General features: G+C 47.7%; 1 protein-coding gene across 1 annotated transcript in view; it reads right to left on the bottom strand.

Moving 5' to 3' along the window:
• Positions 1-23,784, bottom strand: part of LOC138286710 (unconventional myosin-X-like) — a 483,148-nt gene that overhangs the window by 46,327 nt on the left and 413,037 nt on the right. The window contains exons 27-31 of the mRNA XM_069227214.1: positions 20,702-20,945; positions 11,360-11,455; positions 6,962-7,055; positions 2,248-2,303; positions 1,489-1,631 (exon numbers count right to left, since the gene is read on the bottom strand). Of these exons, the coding sequence (XP_069083315.1) occupies positions 1,489-1,631; positions 2,248-2,303; positions 6,962-7,055; positions 11,360-11,455; positions 20,702-20,945 (633 nt within the window). The remainder of the gene's footprint in view (positions 1-1,488; positions 1,632-2,247; positions 2,304-6,961; positions 7,056-11,359; positions 11,456-20,701; positions 20,946-23,784) is intronic.

Raw genomic sequence — 23,784 nt, 5'->3', positions numbered from 1 at the left:
TGCTACAGAGCCTCGTGTTCCCTGTGTGTGTTTTACCTGCTACGGAGCCTCGTGTTCCCTGTGTGTGCTTTACCTGCTACGGAGCCTCGTGTTACCTGTATGCGCTTTACCTGCTACGGAGCCTCGTGTTACCTGTGTGCGCTTTACCTGCTACGGAGCCTCGTGTTACCTGTGTGCGCTTCATCTGCTACAGAGCCTCGTGTTACCTGTGTGTGTTTTATGCGCTACAGAGCCTTGTGTTACCTGTGTGTGCTTTACCTGCTACGGAGCCTCGTGTTACCTGTGTGTGTTTTATGTGCTACAGAACCTTTTGTTACCTGTGTTTGCTTTATCTGCTACGAAGCCTTGTGTTACCTTTGTGTGCTTTATATGCTACGAAGCTTCGTGTTACCTGTGTGTGTTTTATGTGCTACAGAACCTTTTGTTACCTGTGTTTGCTTTATCTGCTACGAAGCCTCGTGTTACCTTTGTGTGCTTTATCTGTTACGAAGCTTCGTGTTACCTGTGTGTGCTTTATATGCTATAGGGCCTCATGTTACCTGTGTGCGCTTTACTTCCTACATAGCCTTGTTTTGCCTCTCCCACAGCATGGAGACCACCGCCATAGAGGAGGTGTCCGAGAGGGAGGAAATCCTGCTATATCTGGCACCTTGTTTCTCATATTTTGCTGCATCGCTGGAGCTGTAGGTTTTGTTATTCAAAATGATTCCTGACCCTGCACATCCTGTTCAAGATTCTGCATTATTTTGAATAATATCCTTATTTCTCCGTATTTCTTTTCTATTGCCTTGAATTCTGTTAGGATTTTGACAACGGTCACTCTTCCAGTGCCCGATCTTCCCACAGAAGCAACAAGATATGAATTATGTTACTTAAGCATCTATTTGCATATGTAGTGCTGTAGATTCACATGCTGTCCTGAAGATGGAGCCGATGAGCATGTGCCTTGACTTGAAGAGGAGTCATCACTGGATCCTGTTATTTGAAAGACTTCTTCCAAGAAGAACAAGATGTAAACATGCAAGACTAACATTAGATGGTGGGAGTGTGCATAGCATGTGTATCTACAGCCACGCATGCTATGAATTACTTGTTCAGCTGACCAACCTATGTGTGCCATCGTGGCCCTACAGTCGATGGGTCTGCTGTAGTTGGTCAGCAGCAATTTTAGATGTGCCATGAGCAGAGGTCTGGATGTAGTTAGAGTGAACAGTTGATGTTCACATTTTGTGGACTGACCTGATGGGAAGCTCCAGGCTGGGGCCGACTACGGTAGCGCTTTCCTGGCAGTGGGGGCCTGGGGATGGCACGGGATTCATTATAGCTGTGCCCTGGAAGGCTAAAACAACAGTTGTGGCTGACTTTGCTGGTCTGTACTCTACCATCGGTACACCTATCACCCTTCTCCTACAGAGTGTCACATACTTTGCAGTGCCGCCGATGACACCTCAGTGCTACATACGCCAGGGAGGGTACTTGCTACTTTACCTCTCACCAGAAACTCCTGGCCATCCACCCTGGACTCCCCCTTGGGTTTCTGCAGCAGACAGATCCAGTGGTGCATCTCCTCCGCCACGTCTGAGTTGCAGTGGATCACACGGTTCGCAGTAATGATCACAAAGGAGTTTGGCCTGCATTGGATGGAGCAGAGGTAAGGGTCAGTGATATCTCCTCATGCCAATGTCCCTCCATCTGCAGCTCTGAGCAAGTAACACCACACTGACATCAAGTGCTGAGGAGGGCTAACTGCATGTAGTTAGAACCAAAGCTTCTCTCTCTGCGTTTGAGATCACACTATTGCAAACCCCACAACCTGCAACATCCCTCTGGATCCGCTGTGCATGCAAACCTTGAATCTGGAGATTCTTCTGCATCTCCAGACCTAACAGCCAACATTCCTCGACACCATGACCAATGGGAGGGCACATGCGAGGGTATGAGGAATGCAAGGGCTGGGGGAGTTCTTGATTACTAGGGGAAACAAGCTTGGAGAGGGGCAGACACCAATGGATGATTTGAGGCTGAAAGGGATTTCTCACCATCCTTTTTTTGCATGGGGCTGTTTGCTATCCCAACCTCTAAGCGTCCAACCTGTCCTATCCCTTCTCTAAGATGGGCCTCCTGCTCACAGGCCTTCCTATAGGCGGGCCACCTGCCCCTATCCCTTCTCTAGATAGGCACCTGCCAGCATCTCTTTTCATCCAAAACCATGCCACTACTGCCCCGTCTTCCTCCAGGTGCTCTTACCGGTCTGGACAGTCGGAGGCGCAGACAGAGTCAATGAGTCCCACATCCAGCGTACCCTGCGTGGGAGGGAGAGGGGAGATTATCACCTGAAGCCACTGAATAGGATGTGAATGAGGAGGGACAAGGAGCAATGTCATAGACTAGAGATGTAAACAGCGGGCGGTGGCGGGTGGGAGGTGGAATGACAGCTGGAGACAAGAGGATTATTAAAGAGGGCAGAAGAAAGATGTGCGAGGGCAGAGCTCAACGCATCAAGGATGTGACAGAGCCTACAAGGGAGAGCATGTAAAAGCATGCATTGGAAGAACATCCAAAGAAAAGGAGAATGAGAGAATAAAGGTCCAGAAGAGAGGAAAGTGAATGTTAAAAGAGAGGAGTGAGAGGCTAGAATATCCGGGATAAACAAATATGTGAGGGAACAAGAAAGGAGTGTCTATGGGGAGAACTATCCATAGAGAAGATAGATCCCAAGCATGGGACAATGTAAGAGGGTAGAAGAAAAGTGTATGAGGGTAGAGCCACTAGAAACAAGGAATGGGAGAGGGTAAACGAAAATAGTGTACGGTGGTAGAGCCAATAGAAACAAGGAATGGTAGAAGGTAGGAGAAAAGAGTTTATGAGGGTAGAGCCGCTAGAAACAAGGAACAGGAGAGGGTGGGAGAAAAGAGTGCCTGAGGGTAGAGCCAATAGAAACAAGGAATGGGAGAGGGTAGGAGAAAAGAGTGCCTGAGGGTAGAGCCACTAGAAACAAGGAACGGGAGAGGGTAGGAGAAAGGAGTGCATGAGGGTAGAGCTGCTAGAAACAAGGAACGGGAGAGGGTGGGAGAAAAGAGTGCATGTTGGTAGAGCCAATAGAAACAAGGAACGGGAGAGGGTGGGAGAAAAGAGTGCATGAGGGTAGAGCCAATAGAAACAAGGAACGGGAGAGGGTGGGAGAAAAGAGTGCATGAGGGTAGAGCTAATAGAAGCAAGGAACGGGAGATGGTAGGAGAAAAGAGTACATGAGGGTAGAGCTGCTAGAAACAAGGAACGGGAGAGGGTAGGAGAAAAGAGTACCTGGGGGTGGAGCTGCTAGAAACAAGGAACGGGAGCGGGTGGGAGAAAAGAGTGCATGAGGGTAGAGCCAATAGAAACAAGGAATGGGAGAGGGTGAGAGAAAAGAGTACATGAGGGTAGAGCTGCTAGAAACAAGGAACCGGAGAGGGTGGGAGAAAAGAGTGCATGAGGGTAGAGCTGCTAGAAACAAGGAATGGGAGAGGGTAGGAGAAAGGAGTGCATGAGGGTAGAACCGCTAGAAACAAGGAATGGGAGAGGGAAGGAGAAAAGAGTGCATGAGGGTAGAGCTGCTAGAAACAAGGAATGGGCGAGGGTAGGAGAAAGGAGTGCATGAGGGTAGAGCTGCTAGAAACAAGGAATGGGTAAGGAAAGGAGAAAGGCGTGCATGAGGGTAGAGCCGCTAGAAACAAGGAACGGGAGAGGGTGGGAGAAAAGAGTGCAGGAGGGTAGAGCCGCTAGAAACAAGGAACGGGAGATGGTAGGAGAAAAGAGTGCATGAGGGTAGAGCTGCTAGAAACAAGGAATGGGAGAGGGTAGGAGAAAAGAGTGCCTGAGGGTAGAGCTGCTAGAAACAAGGAACGGAAGCGGGTGGGAGAAAAGAGTGCATGAGGGTAGAGCCAATCGAAACAAGGAATGGGAGAGAGTGAGAGAAAAGAGTACATGAGGGTAGAGCCACTAGAAACAAGGAATGGGAGAGGGAAGGAGAAAAGAGTGCATGAGGGTAGAGCTGCTAGAAACAAGGAATGGGTAAGGGAAGGAGAAAGGCGTGCATGAGGGTAGAGCCGCTAGAAACAAGGAACTGGAGAGGGTGGGAGAAAAGAGTGCAGGAGGGTAGAGCCGCTAGAAACAAGGAACGGGAGAGGGTAGGAGAAAAGAGTGCATGAGGGTAGAGCTGCTAGAAACAAGGAATGGGAGAGGGTAGGAGAAAGGAGTGCATGAGGGTAGAGCCACTAGAAACAAGGAACGGGAGGAGGGTAGGAGCAAAGAGTGCATGAGGGTAGCGCCGCTAGAAACAAGGAACAGGAGTGGGTAGGAGAAAGGAGTGCATGAGGGTAGAGCCAATAGAAACAAGGAACGGGAGGAGGGTAGGAGAAAAGAGAGCATGAGGGTAGAGCTGCTAGATCAAGGAACAAGAGGAGGGCAGGAGAAAAGAGTGCATGAGGGTAGAGCCAATAGAAAGAAGGAACGGGAGAGGGTAAGAGAAAAAAAGTGCATGAAGGTAGAACCAATAAAAACAAGGAACGGGAGGAGGGTAGGAGAAAAGAGTGCCTGAGGGTAGAGCGGCTAGAAACAAGGAATATGAGAGGACAGAGCTGTACAAGAGAGGAAAGTGGAAGGGTGGAGCCCCAGAAAGAGAGGGGTGAGAGGTCAGAACATCTAGGAGCAAGGAATGTAAGTACGCAGAAGACATTAGTGTCTATTGGAAGAGCTCCTATAAATAGAGAAGATAGAGCCTAAGAAAAGGACAAGGTAGTGGTGTTACAGAAAAATGCCTTACTTTATATTATTATTATCCGTCCATTAGTTACATTTGGTACCTTTTGTGATTCCTAAGGGCCCTGCTGTGACTGTGTCCATTTCTTACCGTTCCTCTGTGCCAGCTGGCGAGTAGGCTGAGTTAGCAGGTGAGACACGGGATATAGGCCACCCTCATTACCCTATGTATAGCCTCCTGGTGCAAACTGCACAGCCTAATCTCAGTCTAACCGTCAGTGCTCTACTATTCATTTACCCAAACTAGAACATAAAAGTTCTCTCGCTGCACTAGGAACGACTGCCAATGAAGCTGCAATACGAATTGTTTTCAAGTGTGCTCTGCACTATGCTGAACCCCTATACAAGGTACCTGTGCTGTACTGAGAATCTTCCCTAAATGAGCAATCCATTTTGCTGATCCGCGTCAAACGCACCGCAACATGAACCTTCTCCCAATGGACAATCAATTGTGCTGATCCAGATTATACGCATCACACCATGAATCATCTCCCAGTTCATATGCATCACACCATGAATCATCTCCCAATTCGTAAGCACCACACCATGAATCTTCTCCCAATGGACAATCCATTGTGTTGATCCGCGTCATATGCACCGCACCATGAATCTTCTCCCAATGTACAATCAATTGTGCTGATCCCCATGATGGGCACTGCACCATGAATCTTCTCCCAATGGGCAATCCATTGTGCTGATTCGCGTCATACGCACACCGCCCCATGAATCTTCTCCCAATGGACAATCCATTATGCGGATCCACATCATACACATCACACCATGAATCATCTTCCAATTCATATGCACCGCACCATGAATCGTCTCCAAATGGACAATTCATTGTGCTGATCCGTGCCATATGCACCACATCATGAATCTTCTCCCAATGGACAATCCATTGTGCTGATCCACGATACGCACTGCACCATAAATCTTCTCCCAATGGCCAACCCATTGTGCTGATCCGTGCCATACGCACACCGCCCCACGAATCTTCTCCCAATGGACAATCCATTATGCGGATCCACATCATACACATCACACCATGAATCATCTTCCAATTCGTATGCACCACACCATGAATCTTCTCCCAATGTACAATCCATTGTGCTGATCCCCATGATGCGCACTGCACCATGAATCTTCTCCCAATGGACAATCCATTGTGCTTATCCGCGTCATACGCACACCACCCCATGAATCTTCTCCCAATGGACAATCCATTATGCGGATCCACATCATACACATCACACCATGAATCATCTTCCAATTCATATGCACCGCACCTTGAATCGTCTCCAAATGGACAATTCATTGTGCTGATCCGTGCCATATGCACCACATCATGAATCTTCTCCCAATGGACAATCCATTGTGCTTATCCGCATCATACGCACCGCATCATATGCACCGCATCGTGAATCTTCTCCCAATGGACAATCCATTGCGCTGATCGCATCATACGCATGCATCGTGAACCTTCTCCCAATGGACAATCCATTGTGCTGATCCACATCATACACACTGCATCATGAATCTTTTCCCAATGGGCAATCTTTTGTGCTGATCCATATCATACGCATCACACCATGAATCTTCTCCCAATTCATATGCACTGCACCATGAATCTTCTTGTAATTCATACGCATGGTACCATGAATCTTCTCCCAGTGGACTATGCATTATTTTGATCCGCATCATAAGCACTGCACTATGAATACTCAAATGGGCAATTCACAGCTCGAAGTCCCATCACATGCAGTGTACTATGAATCTTCTCCAAAGGAACAATCCATTATGCTGATCCGCATTATACAAAACCTGTAATGAACCTTTTCCTAGTGAAGAATTCAGTACACTTAGCCCCATGACACTCACTCCACTATGAATAGTCTCCAAATGGACAATTAACTGCGTCCCATGCCCCATCATATGCACTGCACCAGCCACAGTATACTACAATGTTGTGCCTGGTCAACACCACCTCTCATTGCTGAATCTGACCACTAGTTGCTCTACAAAAGCTGTGATGCCGTGCTCAGCCTGTCACAAATCTCTGCCACTGCACCAGGAATAGTCTGCCCAATGATGACTTTAACACTACATTCTACCTGCACGTTGGGTTCCTTCTGAGCAGTCACTGGCCAGGGGCTATTTCACTCACCACTGCATTCTTAGGGTTCGCCTGCTCATCTCGCATTTCCCGCAGCTGTTGAGCTGTAGCACTGTGAACGCGACTCAGCACATTGAACCAACCACTGTAGACAGAGAAAACAAACACTGTGGTTTAAGGATTTATGAATACACAAGAGTTTATGTATCATCATCACTGACCCCCAAATGCTTAGACAATCCCTCTCGTTGGGCTGAGAGGAGGGGTTCTTTCCTGGACAAGGAGTCTGGATCTAGCCCCAGCATGAAGCTACAGGACATTCACATGCTCCTCCATAAGGCGGAAATCTAAATCACTGGTGTGGAGCAGTGTCCCAGAGCCACGGTGCACATGTCACGGAAGAGACAAGTGCCCACGTGTGGTAATGCACTGAGTGATAGGAAGTGAGTGTGCCAAGGTGGAAGTACACATGTATGTAGTCAAAACTGGAGCACTGCAGTACTCGGGGTGTTCTGGTATTCGTGGTCTAAGGGAAAATGAGTGGAGAATGTGCCCCAGCGTGGGGTTCACATGTATAAGGGGAGGCCAGTGCTGCATTACAGAGGTATATATGTCTCTGGAGTACCTAATGCCACAGTGTGTGGTTCACATATATAAGGGGAGGCCGGTGCTGCATTACAGTGGCATATATGTCCCTGGAGTACCTAGTGCCCCAGTGTTGGGGTGCACATGTCCAAAGGTACAGCAGTGTCCCTGCGTGGGGATGCCAGAGATGGAGTACAGTGTCACCTAGCCTGAGTGTAGTGGTACATAGTGCTGAGCACCAACAGTGTACCAAGCCACAGAGGGTTAATGGTCCCGTACGGTCACCTAGAGGATGATGGGAATTGTGTGCGGGACCAACAGGGTACTGTGACAGACATGGACGGTTAGGCGGTGTGTTCTATAGAGGTACAGCGACGCTGCCAGGCTCTACAGGAGTTCCCAGAGGGTTGTGGTCTCTGTACCGGCACCCTGAGGGTGACAGGCTCTGCAAGGATGTGAGACTCACTCTGTGTGAAGTAAAGAGTGTCAATACCCTGTGAACAGGTGCTCCAAGGGACAGTGTATTCTGTAACCAGAGGAGGAGGCGGCACTGTGCGAGAGTGCCTAGAGGATGCGTGTTTTACATAGGCACTCAATGCTTTAGTACAGAAACATGGATACATTTTATATTGAAGCTGCGGTGGAGATATGCTCAGAGTGGGCTGTTAAGTGGCAGAGGAGCTCTTTACAGAGAGTATGAGGCAGAAAAGGACGCAGGGCAGGAAAGGGAAAATGAAGGCGGGGAGCAAAGAGGCGAGGAATAAGAGGAAGGGAGAGAGTGAAGAGGAACTGAAGGAAGGAATGAAAATAGGAAAAGTAGAAAAAGCAAAAGAGTAAATGAGGAATGAAGACAAAGGGAACACACATTGGCAAAGCTAAGAGGTCTGGAGTTGGATGTCAGGATTTTGACTTTGTTAATGTTTGTTTTGTTTAGTTGTGGTTTTCAATTAAAAAAATGGCACTCAAGGAGACACGTGTGTGTGGATGTGCTCCTTGTGAAAGGGCAGACTGTCATCACTCAGGGTCTTGCGCCTTGAGACCCTCACAGGTGAGTAGCGCGCTTTATAAATGTTTTTGATTTGATTTGATTTGGGCTGACCCACTGCCCATGCTGCTCACTGCAAGTGGTGGAAGGAAAATGTCAAGGACAGAATAAGAGAGCGATGGATGTAGAGGGACGGCTGGAAGCCCCTATAGGTAAGTATACTATTCATATTATTATAGGGAATTTATGGTGATAGTGATGCGCAACATCAGACCTACAGCCAGAGGATAAAATGGAGAGCGCTCTGTCGTGGGGCTCACAGGACAATCTTGTGAGGGTTCACAGAACATGTCTATTGACAGTACCTGAATCACCACGCGTGTGGCACAGCACTGTTCTTACAGTCACACCTAACAAAGTGCTAGAAATATGCTTAGGAAACCCTTGAACTTGCATAAGGCGGCAGGTGTCTGCTCAGTCGGCTGGCCAGGCTGGCACAGTGCGCTGGACGCATGCCCTGAAAGGATGTGAGTAATCCCCCTGTTTACAGTGGAAGGGCTTATCAACTGGCAGAGGGCTTTGGTGAAGGCTGTTCTGCTCTGTCTCCTGGACTGTGCCCAGGACACGCCCCCTTCTCTCTCAATCATTGACTCAGACCATGAATGAACCGCTTTGTTCAACTCCAAATGCTAGAAATGAATCAAGCGCCAAACTTTCCAGATCTCACATTTCAAGGACAATGTGTTCTCAACAGTCTCTGCAGCTGCAAGATGGATACCGGTGCAAACCTGAAACGTGGCCAAAGGAAATGGAGCCTGATGAGGGATCTGGCCTGGATCTTACAAGAATGAGATCTGTTCACATGTCTGTACTGGATCTTACAAGAATGAGATCTGGGCACATGTCTGCACTGGATCTTACAAGAATGAGATCTGGGCACATGTTCGCAAGGAGGGATCTGAACACATGTCTGCAAGGAGGGATCTGGGCACCTGCCCTAAAGAGGAGATTTAGTCACATGTCCACAACAGGGCACCTGCTCACAGGCCCACAGGAAGGGATCTCAAAGAGCCACAAGGGAGATCTGGTCACATGTCCACAAGAGGGGATCTGGTCACATGCCCACAGCAGGGAGTCTGGATAAATATCCACAGAAACTACATGTCCACAAGAGGGAATGTGATCACATGTTAACAAGAGAAGATCTGGTCACATGCCCACAGTAAGGAGTCTGGGCACATGTTCACAAGAAGGGATCTGGTCACATATTCATAAGAGGGGATCTGGTTACATGTTCACAAGAGAGGGATCTTGGCAGCTGCCATAAAGAGGAGATCTAGTTACGTGTCACAACAGGGCGTCTGGCCCAGGTCCACAGGAAGTGGCTTTTTAAGATACCAAGGGAGATCTGGTCACATGTTCACAAGAGAGGATCTGATCACGTGCCCACAGTAAGGAGTCTGGTCATGTGCTCACAGTAGGGAGTCTGGGCAAACGTTTACAGAAACCACATGTCCACAAGCGGGGATCTGGTAACATGGTACGTAAAGGTCAACGACAGGACATGTAGGGTAAAGACTCACACGGGGATCGGCTTTAGACCTATATGGATGTCGGGTAAAGATCCACAAGTGGGGATCCGGCCAAAAATCAACAAGAACAAGATCTGGTCACATGTCGACAAGAGGGGATCTGGGCACCTGCCCTAAGGAGGAGATCTAGTCACATGTTTACAGAAGGAGGTCTGGACACGTGTAAAGTGGAATGTAGAACTCATGCTCCCCTCGACTGATCGATCATCTAAGTCTGATCACATATTGGTTCCTCTTACATAAACAGGCTCCACCGTGCCTCTACAAGAGATGAACTCTTTACTGGCGAGGGAGGAAAAGTCGGAGGTAAGGTGCATTTGGGGGCGCTGTGAGGCCTGAAGGCAAATGCAAGGTGCTGTCTGTGGGCCCCTGGCAGGTGTGAAGGCCCTCGAACAATGCGTTTGTAAGTAACTGTGAGCTATAGGGCCTCTTAGTGGTGACAGATTACCTGTGAGGTCGGATTATGATGTGGATTTGGGATTTTTATATTTTGTTTTTTTATGTTTTATAAAAAGCGGACCATGTCATTTCTATAACAGGATACGCCACGCAGTAGTACAGCTAAAGGTACAGGGAGAGAGCATAACATGATGAGCGGTCTCTACAGAGTTGATTAAACTCCAGACACCTTCAAGGAGGAGAAAAGGGGTTCTGCACTCCTCTTCCATCATTGTCATTCAGGTTGGAAGTGAGCATGAACTCGAGAGCTAGGATAAATAAATCGAGAGGACAATCTGCAGGAAGTTCTGTCAGTCTTTTGTTGAAGGTATAGTTTAAGGGTGTTGTTCTTAGAGCTGGTGGAATGAGGTTCCGAATCCTTGTTAGCAAGAGAAAAGGATTTACTGAGAGTTTTATGTATATTGAATGTCTGGGTGTCTATGTGTTCCTTAAATTTCTCACTATTTTTGTATCGCTATTACTTTTCATGCTTCATCCTTGAGTTTCTGATTTTCCCTAGACTTCTACTTTTCGTGCTAGGCCTGGTGGGTAGTTTAGTTCCGGTGTAGGGGGTCTATAATTGATACAGCAGTTCTGAGAACACAGTGTCTATTGGAAGAAAGTTTTGTGAACTTCGGACTGGTTAGATGAGATCTGTCTCATCTGGGTTGGAGATAAGCCCAGATGCGGAGTTCAGGGCTGCATTTAGGAGTGAAAGCCTAGATTTGGGAAGGCACGTGAGAATGGCTGCTAGGAATGTACCTCTGTGTGATGCTCAGCCCTGTCAGACACAAGTGGTCGGAGTTACGAATGTGGTTGACAAGTTGTGTGAAAGTGACATTTTGGTACCTGGCGTCTTCCGGTGACTCCGCCACAATGTGGTAAACTCGGTCTGAGGTGACGATGTCCAAGGCATTCTCCTTCTCGTGGATATCAATGATTTCTCTAAAAAAAAATACACATTTTTAATTACGGAAGGACAATGAGACCCAAATGAAAAGAAGACACTTCAGAAATTAGAACCACAGGTAAAGGACCCCAGGTCCCTCAGGAAACAATCATAGCAGTGGACGATTCCAACAAACCTAGGAAAAGCTACCCCATGCCTAGCGTGTATAGGGCACCATGCCACACGGGGGCCAACGTGTGCAGACTTGCAGGACTTCTGCAGCAGCAGTTACACAGGATAACCCATGTGTAGGCAGTCAAAGCTTCTTCACATACATGCACACAGGACTCTCCATTGTGCCGGTGCACAAGGCTGTCCTACATACATGTGCAGGGATTTCCTATGTGCTGCCACACAGGCCTCTCCCACGAGGAGGTGCACAGGGCTGTCCTACACACAAGCACACAGGGCTCTCTTATGTGCTGCCTCACAGGGCTCTCCCATGAGCAGCCCTACACACAAGTGCACAGGGCTCTCCTATGTGCTGCCACAAAGGAGGCTCCCACGAGGAGGTGCACAGGGCTGTCCTATACACACGCACACAGGGCTCTCCTATATGCTGCCTCACAGGGCTCTCCCATGAGCGGTGCACAGAGCTGCCCTACACACAAGCGCACAGTGCTCCCCTACATGTTGCCACATAGGGCTTTCCCACGAGGAGGTGCACAGAGCTGTCCTACACACATGCACACAGGGCTCTCCCATGAGCGGTGCACAGAGCTGCCCTACACACAAGTGCACAGGGCTCTCCTACGTGCTGCCGCAAAGGAGGCTCCCGCGAGAAGGTGCACAAGGCTGTCCTACATGCACGCGCACAGGGCTCTCCTATATGCTGCCACACAGGCCTCTCCCACGAGGAGGTGCACAGGGCTGTCCTACACACACGCACACAGGGCTCTCCTATATGCTGCCTCACAGGGCTCTCCCATGAGCAGCGCGCAGAGCTGCCCTACACACAAGCTCACAGGGCTCCCCTACATGTTGCCACATAGGGCTCTCCCACGAGGAGGTGCACAGAGCTGTCCTACACACACAGGCGCACAGGGTTCTCGTATGTGCTGCCTCACAGGCCTCACTCATTAGCAAGTGTACAGGGTTGTCCTAGACAAAAGCGCACAAGTATCTCCTACACACTGGCACACTGGGCTATCCTATGCGAAGGCACACAGGGTTCTGCTACAGGTAGGGACACAGGGCACTCCCATGAGTAGTGCACAGGGTTGTCCTACACACAAGCACAAAGGTTATCCTATGTGAAGGCACACAGGGTTCTACTTCAGGCAGGGACACAGGACTCTCCAACGCTCAGTTTCAGATAGTTTTAATACCTGCAGGCTCATAGGATTATCTATAATTCAGGAACCCTGAATCCTACTATGGGTAGACACTCAGATTTTGCATGAGAGTGACAGTGGTTAAATGACCCTTGGACTTCAGAGAACAGTTCTGATGTGTTCATTTACTACAGCTTCTGAATGAGGAAAATCTTCTCTTCTTCAGACTTCGGCTCGCACATCCTTCAGACCTGGATGTCCAGAGTCGACCTAAAGCTCAACCCCAAAGAAGACAGAATTCCTATTTACCAAGAGCAGGCACGATGCAGTACAGACCCGGCTCCATGACATGTACCCCGGCGGCTTCAAACCCAACTCTCACCAGATGTCAAGTCACTTGGATTCACCCTGGACACGGATCTCGTCCCAAGGAACACATTGCGAAAGAAATACAGAGCTGGCCTGTAGCAGCTCTCTCTTCTAAAGAAAGTGAAACCATTTCTTCCGGAAAACGTGGCTTCACAACTGCTGTTCGAGCCCTCGTACTCACATGTGAATGGTGGTAACGCCGTGCTCCATGGCCTCCCACTCTCCACCCCCCTTAAGAGCATCCTACAAGCTGCTATATTTCTCATCTAGAGCCCGGATCGCCCCCATCCAGATGAAACTCCATAGGCTCCCCTTGTCAGCCTGCACCAACTTCAAAACCAGCAGCATCATTCACAAGGCCATCGCAAGCAGCACCCCCACTTATCTTGCAGACAAGTTCATCATCGCTGGTGGTTCTCGGCACCCGAGGGCAGAACACAATCAGACTGCATACTAAGAAGTATAAAAAAGGAAAAAGAAAGCAGCAGACCTTTCCCATCTATGCATCCAGGACTAGGAAACAACATCCCATAGTCCGTCAGGACGGTCCCACCGCTGCTCCAGCTCAGAGAAGTTGAAGAGTCCCACTTTAAAGAACACATCGTCACAATGCATGAACCCTGTACAACTCGGCTTCCTCTGCGATAACTCACAGATTTTAAGTTTGCCCTTGATCATGTACAGGGCTCCGCTGCCTTTTGGCTACGTTTAAACTACAGAAATACCATATAAATACATAGATCAATCGACCAAAACTCATATATTTAGGAATGTATTTGTAAGTTGTGCTGCGTCCTCCTGTTTGGTATTGCCATTGACAAACCACCATATAATTTGAATGCCTGCTAATGCTTCATGTTACAGTCATAGCGCCTGGCACTTTCCTCATTGATAGGTCACTCCAGGATATTTTCATCCCTAAGGGCTGTGGTTCACCTGGTGGATCCACACTACGTCCTCATCGTGGTCTTCCACACCTCACGCACTGCCATCCTTTCAGCTACACATGTCCATCTTTCTTCCCAACACATCAATCACTTCGGTAGGTATCCCCTCCTTCCCCACCCACAGCACTGAACCAAGAGACAAGACAAAATAAAAAATATATATATTAAGACTAGTACTAGTCACCCAGAGTTCTGTCCCTTTTGTTTTTAACTACATTTTAAGGTAGAAAAGCACTTCACCTCCATGTGTAAATGGTCTTGTGAAGTCCTGTGTAATTACTTCAAGGTTGACCAGCTCCTGGAACAGGAGGTTGGGCCCATTCGTCTATGCGGTTTCTTTTTACGTATCGCAATGCTCTGCCTACTCCCGTCAACTAGCGCTGGGCTCAGACATTACAACTGGTTTTCTTCCAGGAAGCTTCGAGTCGCAGGATGTGCTGCAACTCCTCCCTTAGTTCACAATGTGCATGGGTTTGGACGTGTTCAGTAAAGGCTCAGAGATCAATGCAATCCTGGTGTTTTTTTGAGGCCTACCTGCTCCCCTTGTCATGACTCTGTGAAGTCTGCTCCTACTCAACATGTCTCTCGATGGGAACACTGCTCTACTGCCGGTGACTGCAACTAATTTGCTTCGGAAGCCCAGTGCAAGGACTCCAGTCTTTGATGCTGCTTCAATCTATGTGGATGGTGCCCTGAGGAACGTAGGGGGTGATTGAATGCACAACTTACCAGTTTTGTTTAAGGTGTAACAAGATGTTCTCCTGGCCAGACCAGCACATGTTTTCAACCTTTGCCTCTCCTCCAGCAACAGGACCCCCTGTGAGATGTGCCTCTCCTTTTGGTGTAACAAGACCTTGAGGTACCAAGGGGAAAGGCATTTGGTGCTCTCAAAAATACAGCAGCAGACATCCTCCAACATCCTCCAAGACATCCATCATTTTCGGGGAACAGGACCCACTGGATAGAGGAAGAAGAGGTGGGACCCTCCTGGATCCCATCGGTGCAACCAATGCCCAGCCCTGAGACATTGCCCTCCAGTGCTTGTAAAGAAGATCAAGACAGGGCATCCTCAACATCAACACAAACAGGGCTTCACACCAAGAAGACACTGAGGGGAGTGAGTATTACTCTGGCATACAGCCAGGGGCTGAAAACCTGCTTCCCTAAATGCCCCCATGCTGAGGGAGCACACAAATCCTGCAGAAGTCTAGCGTCCAACTTAGCGCTGGGCAGAATGAAAATTTGAACCTGCAACCCACTGCTGCCCTCAGACTGCGACCATCACAGAAAGAGCTTCGAAGCCGAACACGCTCCCACTGAAGGGCCCAGAGATTAGACATTCATCAACCCCCTCTAGCCTGAAGGGCACTGACCCTCCCACTTCAGACCGAAAATCAACGCTAAGAGCACTGCACAGACCAAGCGCTAAGATGACTGAGGGCATCTTTGATGCAGAGATCAGAGGAATCGGAGTCTCTGATCCTAGAGAGGCTGGTAGATGCCCTCCAGCCTGCCACTCTGAGGAGCACCTTTCGTAGGCACCAGCCCAAGGGTGGGAAAAAGACCAAACCCTCTAGAGAGGTGCAAACCTCCAAGTGCCAACCGTGGGCATACCATGAGCCCCAGACAGGCACAGAAAACTTATAGGGTGGTTACCTGGGGTAAAAAAGGCAAGGGCATGGGCAAGGGTGGCTCTGGTAAAGAGGCATCTGTTTCCAAGCACTGACTTGTCTGATCAGAAGGGGACCATGGACATCTATTGGGGGGAATTAAAGGACTTCCATCCACACCACAAGGAAACCATATCAGATCAATGGGTGTTACTGGCTCAGCTGGGGAATTGCTTAGAATTCCACCCCCAACATACCAACACACAGCCCCATCCTCAAGCAGGTTCACCTCACACTCCTCAAGGAAGAGACCCAATTGCTCCTCCGAAACAGCACAATACAGGTCTCGCCCCCAAACCAAGGGAGTAGCCACAAAATTAAAATGCCCCCCACTTTTAACAAAACCTCTAACGACACTGAATGAGAGAAACAGTAAGTCACCAGTTCCTATATTAGTTCTCTTCACCTGTACATCCTCCAATCTATTCATTCTTTCATCATTCCATCCATCCAATGGCCATTCCTGTCACGCATCGACGATCCATCCTTCATTCTTCCATCCATTTATGCTAACAGCCTCTTGTCCAACTTTCCATCCACCCATTCATCCGTTCACTCTTCCTTTCATCCTTTTGTTCTCTGATCATTTCACTCCTGATACAAACTTTCATCCTTCCAGCCATTCAACCTTGCACCTTTCTTTGTTCTCACTCTTCTTTTCACTTCTCCTTTTCTTCCCTCCTTACAGATTCCCTTCCTTGTTTCAGTCCACCTTTCTTTTCACACCTTCACACTTCCTCCTTTCCAGTTTTTAGCTACCAAATATTTTATTTTTTCAAACTTTTTCAACCTCTTTCCCCCGTCCGCCCACTCACTCTGTTTCCTGGTCATTGTTTTCTCTCTAGAAGCAGAATTTCATATTTTTTTCCTGTCTTCTTTCCTAAATTTGGCTCCCTTAGCAGTTCTTGACCTCCACCTTAGTCCTCCCCTGCTGTTCCCACAGATCGTTGCATGAGTCTTTGTCGGCAGGCAGCAGACATAAGAGGCCGAATATAAATCAAATCAATATTTAGTGGGACCTGGATCGGGTCCAGTGGCTACCCCCACTTAAGCTGCTAAAGCAGGGGCTCCCTGGGTCACTGCACACACCGATGGGCCCACGGGGTCCACTTGCTGCACTTCCCCATCCCAAAGGAAGGCGGCTGCCTCCGGCCCCTCTTAGGCCTGAGGCCTGAACTGGGACATTCTGTCGGAGCACTTTCCTATGTCAACTGTGCAGGATGTCATTCTGCTGATCCACCAAGAAGACTTCATGATGGCATCAGACCTCAGGGGCGCCTACATCCACGTCCCCATCACCAGTACCTTTGGTTTTTTGCAAGTGGCCAACACTAACAATTCACGACTCTACCCTTTGAAGTAACTGCACCTCCCAGGTCTTTACCAAGTGTCTGGCAGTGGTGGCCACTCATCTGTGCAGAAAGAGCATCCACATTGCCAGATTGAACACACGCTCGTTCCAATAGTGTGTTGCACGGCAATGATCACAAGCAAAGCATCAGTGGGACAATCTAGTTTTGATAAAGGTCAGCACTCTCTGCCCCAACAGCAACAACCTATTGTCCCAAGACCTTTAATGGACCCTCTTCCTCAGGTGACCTTTACCATGGATGCTTTCCATCACGTGCTGGGTGGGGCGCTCATCTAAGCAATGTGACTGTGCAAAGTACTTCGACATCCTACCACCATGGTTGACACATTAACTACCACTAGCTGCTAGCCATTCTCCTAGCACCCAAAGCCTTCAACATGGTTGTAAATGGCAAACTGGACCTCAAAGACAGACAACTTGACAGTCATGCACTATACATAGACACACACAGCTGTCTACCCTAGCACAAGAGAACTAGGACAGGGCAACCCCCAACAAGATACACCTTTTAGCAGGACACCTACGGGCTGGGCAATGACTTTATGGGCCTTTTAAGCAGGAGGCAACCAGTCCATGAGTGGGAACTGCACCCACAAGCCCTCCACAGGTACTTCCAACAATGGAGAAGCCCAGTCGTCGACCTCTTCATCACCTGAGATAACACAAAATGCCTACATTTCACTTCCAGGTAGACACACCAATTGTCTAGGGCAGCACGCTCTGAATGAACTGGTCAGGGATATTTGCTTATGATTTTCCTCTTTGCCCACTCATCCCGTACAGGATGAGGAAAGCAAGGCAAGTGTCCATGACCCTCATCCTACTGGTGCCAACCTGGGCCAGGCGGCCTTGGCACAAAGTGCTCCTGAAGAAGTCTGCAGATCCACATGAGAAGCTCACAATCAGGCTGGGCCTTCTCATGCAACAACGCTGACAAATCAGGCACCCAGATTCCAAGCAGCTCAACATAGCAAGCTGGTAGCAGACGTCTTAGAGTTTGGTTACTCAAACCTCCCTGAGGAGTGTATGACCATAATGCATGATGCATCAAGGACGGCTATAGGTGCATGTTATAAAGCCAAGAGGAAGACGGTTATCCTGCAAGTGCCTCTCCAAGCAACTAGACCCTTTCAAAGGTTATCTTACCTTTTACTCCTTGAGAAGGCAAGTGTTGCATCTACCCCTGCACACAGCTACTTAACCGCTGCTACGTAGCACCAGGATACCCTCCCAGGTGAGTTGTGCGTTATGCAAATACACATACCATTCAGACTAGGGCACACATCCCTTTTCAGGATTCCTGTGGACAAGGCATTCATGGAGGGACTTAAAAGGAAATACCTCCAGCGACACCTCCATTCCCAGTGTGGAACCTTAAAGTACTTCTTACAAAGCTTATGGTCCACCTTTTGAACCCCCCTACTCTTGCAAGCTACGATTTCTTTCTGTGAAAGTGGCCTTTCTAATGGCCATAAACTTGCTCAGGCGCTTCAGCATTCGGGAACCACTCATTCAGATGTACATGGACAGGCTAGCCTTTAAACTGACACAAAGCTCCTGCCAGGGGTAGTCTCATGTTTCCACATTATCCAGACTATTGAGCTGCCCATATTTGTTCCATAACCTGATTCTGTAGCAGACCGGGTATTGCATACGTTAGACCTAGCGCCCATCAAGAAGGCACTCATGTACTGTACTGACAGCACTAAGTCCTTACACATAACTAAACTCTTTTTAGCTTTTGCTAAGCCCCATGAAGGTCACCTCATTTCCAAGGCAGACACCGAAAGGTGGATTATCAAGTGCAAACATACTTCACCAAAGCTAACCCTGAACTTAACGCCCTTCCCAGGGTACACTCTGCACATAAGAAGGTAACCACCGCGGCTTTCCTAGATAACATCCCATTAGCAGACATCTGCAAGGCTGCTGCCTGGTCAACACCACACGCCTTTACAAAGCCTTACTGTGTGGACATACTAGCCAGTCAACAGACTATATGGTTAACTAGATAGTCTTAAAAACATTATTCCAAACAGCTGCCTGCTAGCCACTGCTTGGGAGGAAACTGCTTGACAGTTGATGCAGAGCATGTGTATCTCCAGCCACACATGCTACAAACAGGAAATGGTACTTACGCTGCTTGTATTTGTTTCTAATATGGATTGCTGTGGATTCATATACCCACCACCCCCGCTCATGGAAAAAGGCAATGATGGCACAGGTTTTTATTTCTTCACTATGTTGAGCAATTTTACTCTTAACTAAAACCAATCTAAGGTTGAGTCGGTGCCCATGAGCTTTGTCGGCTATAGGAGGAATCACAGTATCTGCTGTGACTCAAAGCTTCTTTGAGAAAAAACAAGTTGTAATTTACGGATCCAACTCTAAATAGCAGACGTATGCATAGCATGTGAATCTACAGAACTATGCGCTATGAATAGATGCTTACAGGTTAAGTAATGTTTTCCTTTCATTTCATTCCTTTGCTAGGGTTTTCTAAACAATACATTAACACAAAAACTTTAATTTCCTTTCCCTTATAAGCCTCTTCTGTACCACTTACACGGTGTAGGTTTTAGAACAATCATTAATCTTTGAGAACCTCATGATTTATTGGGAGTACATTACTGGATTTTGAGGCACAACCAGCAATTTCTCACAAATCTTTTCTTCACTCTAACTCAGTCTCAACTATTTGTCATTGAGACCAGATATTTCTAATTGATCTGGATGGGACAGTTTTAGTTTTCCTTATTTCCTTGGTAATGTCTCTTGTACATCTATGGTTTATTAGGGAGGTTTGTGAATGATTCAAGCCACACCTCAACCTAGCTCTCATCCCCCAGTTTTAAACAAATGTTGCTCCCTTGATAAATTCCACTAGATGAATTCTTGAGCTAACATTTTCAGAGGCCTAGTATCAGGTTTGTTTGGTTCTATTCATTACTATCAAGTGCTTTCATGCCTCGTTCACTGGGTACCAGAAGATTCAGTTTAATAGGAGAGTCATTACACTCTGACCAGGTGGTATCTTGACTGTAACCTTCACAATCTGAACTGAATAGCCCCTTCCTATATCTCGTTTAGCCCATCTACCACTCTGCCTGCCAGCAGACATCCCTCCTCAGGTCTCTCAGCTCCGTCTACCACCTCTATTCACACAGCCTTCATTACGTCCACGGTATGATTGCTTACGTTAGGTTTTCATCCTCTCAATTGCAGTAACTTCTCCATGCTCTTAACTACCATTACTTACTACATCGTCTCATCAGACAATACTTCTTCATCCTCTTGCATCCTTCACCTATGCACTCATTAGTATGACCGTCTTCCTTCTCTCACTTAGAATGCCTTCTCTCATTAACTCTTCAGTCCTCGCTTTTCAGTTGCTGCTTTCACCCTCTGAGCAGCTGAACAGTTCATTATCTCCTCCATCATACAGCTTTATTTGTTTATGATGCTGATAAACTTTGTTTCCTCATATCCTCACCATTTTTACTCTCCTCACCTTACATAGTCTCTCTGCTCTCATCCATTACTTTGCTTTTCACATAGTTCCCTGCGCAACCCTCCGATCTCACCCACATAAAATCAAAGGTTGCCTTACTTGGCCTTCCGGAGATCGATGGTCCCTTTCAACTTCTCCTCAGCATCATTTTCAAAGTACATCAGCTTGGATTCTCGTAGAACAAACCAGCGGCGTTTCCAATTGCGCCGTGACAGCGTGGACATGCCTCCCCCCTTCTTGTAGAGCCAGCCGGACTTGAGCGCTTCTTGCTTTGTGCGGAACCACATGAAAGTCTCGTCCTTCAGCACACACCAGCGGCGTCTCCAGGGGTTCATTAGGCCACCTGAGGAAAGTTGGTACTAAAAGGTTATTATAACATATAAGGATGACAGTAACAGTATTGACAGGCAGCACAAACGTGTCTATTAATTCAGCCATCACCAACAGAATTTAGACCGAATCCCCCTGTGGCCTTGAGCCTGTCACCACTGTCAACCAGGTGTACGACTTACCACGAGAGAGTCACCAACAAACGCAATCAGCTGGTGACGGTTCTTTGTGAAATTCTCACCTTTTGATCAATATCCAGACCTCCAGTTACGTTCTCAAAACCTACCATTCCCAGAAACTGTTTTGTTGCACTCGGAGAGAAGTGATGTATTTGGACAGCTCAATAGTGATACGCTGTGCCCTGGAAACGCAGCTTTGAGTGCTTTATCAGACCATCCTAATGCCATTGTTAGGTTTTTTTGTGCTGAAGTCCCTAGGACTGCATTTAGTCTTTTTTTTTCTCCATGTTATTTTTTAATTTTCCTGTCTGCACTTGAAGGGGTACCTCGAAACTGGAGTGCTCTGAAGATGGGGCAACACTTGGCAGATGCAAGTCAGCAAGCATTATCCAAACTCGCTCCTGGTTATTAGGACCTGAATTTGTGGATGAATGGCTGTTTAAATAAAAGGGCTCCAGACCTCATCAGTAATTCAATGTAGGGCTTGTCCATCTAATGAGGGATCCATACAAGCTGCTCGCCCTACATTGGACCTGCAGGAAGCCAACTATTTAGGTAGAAGACACCGAAATCATACCACAGCCTTCTCCAGTAACATCACTCATTCTTTGCCAGTGGTTTGTTAATTACAGGATGTGATCCTAAGTCCATGATTGGTCATCCAGCTGAGGCTAAAAGACCTCTCGCTTCTAAACGTGCCTCGAGGAGGATTCCATTACACACAAAGCTCATTATGAATATGGGCAGCTGATATAGCACTCACTCTACCAATCTACTGATTCGGACCGAGCCACTATCTTCTCAAGACTATCGAAACCCAAGAACAGAAAAGTTGTGCCTGAATCTAATGCAGAGAAAGCAGCAGAATTAAGAGCTTGTGGTCTGGAAAAGGAGAGGGATCCAACTGGACAAACACAAGACGATGGCACCAATGGTCATCAGACAGCAGCACGTTAGGAAATGATTAGCAGGCAGCAACAACAAAAAAGTCAGCTTTTCATAAATTTCAAAAAGAGCTGCCAAACAACTTTCTTTAAATCTTAGCAATAAAGTTGAAGCAATCAATCAAAGCTGCCACTCAGAGAATCACCATCACTAACTGCTTCTATGTCACAGCCAACAACCTTCACTCAAACACCCACGAGAGTCGCAGAATCACTATCACGAACTGCTTCTATGCTGCAGCCTACAAGAGCTGAAACAGTAACAAAGGGGTTTGTGCCTCCAATCATCATTGTCTCACACTCTATCAGGCTCCAGAAGCCCCTCGAAGGGGCACAAACACCCTTGCTGCTAACAGAACTCTCACTTTATGAAGCCTATAAAGCAGCGATATAAAGAACTGAGGGTTGCTAAAAATAAAATACAGGGGTGACAGGAGCATGGCCAGCTGCCACCCCAGTTTAGTAGTTTCCATCAAGGCCTGCGTGTTGGAAAAGGAGACCAGAAGCAAACGACAATAACACAGAGTGCGCCAGGCCCTATTATACGCCCGGCATTATGGATTCAGGCTGGTGAAGGGAACAGATCTCAGCTTCATGGCCGTATCTGAGGAGGTGCTGAGAACAGTAGATGAGATTCAGTGTCTTACTCAACCACGCTGGAGCATACGACTTGCTTGACCACACCTAACCCCATGTGTCCAAGATCACATGGTTAGCATGGAGTTAGCCCGGGAGTCCACATTTCCTACCTGCAAAGTCGAATGCTGCAAGAAACAATACCACAAATGTGCACCAGAAACCAGGTTGAGATCCTCAAGGTCCAGGATCCCCCTTTCCAAAGCTCGTTGATACATACACGCCTTGGCCAACAGCACTGACCTGGACTTCTGACCTTTTCCTGAAATATTCAGAAGAAGCTACACAGATTATTCTCAGCCAGGATAAGTGCTTCAAGATCATCCAGAAATGTCGTTCTGAGTCACTTTGCAGGAAAAGAGAAAGAATGGCACAGTTGCCTCAACATGATAAAAAATGTACATATTCCTCTTTCGCAGAGCTGGTCTATGCCATCTACCGTTGCATTAGTCAGCATCATCGCCCCACGGTGCACCTCTGTGACAAGAGTAAGATGAAGGAAATTAACGGACTATCGTCCTCAGACTCCACCAGTGGACTGTGGTACAAGACGTTGTCCTATTCCAGCTGCAAAATCGCAATGTGGTTTACATTGATCTGTCAAAACTATTCAATGTAACCGCTTCAACTGCCTCAAACCAGTGCAGCGAGGCTCGCCCTTGGCAGGATGTGGTCACCCTGTCATCTTATTACAATCTTTGTACTAATATCTAATGTAACAAAGGGCCACCTGGAAGAGCGTATGCTACAGGAGACTGGAGGAGAAGCCAAAAAATACTTACGGAACTGGATGCACGACCACAAGGTCCATCCCATTCTAAAGCCCGTGGCCCTGGATACACAGAGATCTGTTTCACATGTATGATGCTTGAAGACTGTTGGATTCAGCAGGAGCCGGCCATACCAAGGCTCCTCGCTGGTGTATCGTGAAAGCCCAGTAACCTTTCCTCATGAAGCATAGAGCCCTGGACCTGATCAACTGATGCTTTCCACATGATCCCATTTCTGCAGATCCATGCAAATCCTGCCGGCCTGTTTCTGTTATATCTGTAGTGTGGTGGTGAGTCTTTCTAGGCCTATCACATGGATGAAA

Source organism: Pleurodeles waltl, chromosome 3_2 (assembly GCF_031143425.1).
Source record: "Pleurodeles waltl isolate 20211129_DDA chromosome 3_2, aPleWal1.hap1.20221129, whole genome shotgun sequence".
NCBI lineage: Eukaryota > Metazoa > Chordata > Amphibia > Caudata > Salamandridae > Pleurodeles > Pleurodeles waltl.
This window is presented reverse-complemented; position numbering and strand designations above follow the sequence as displayed.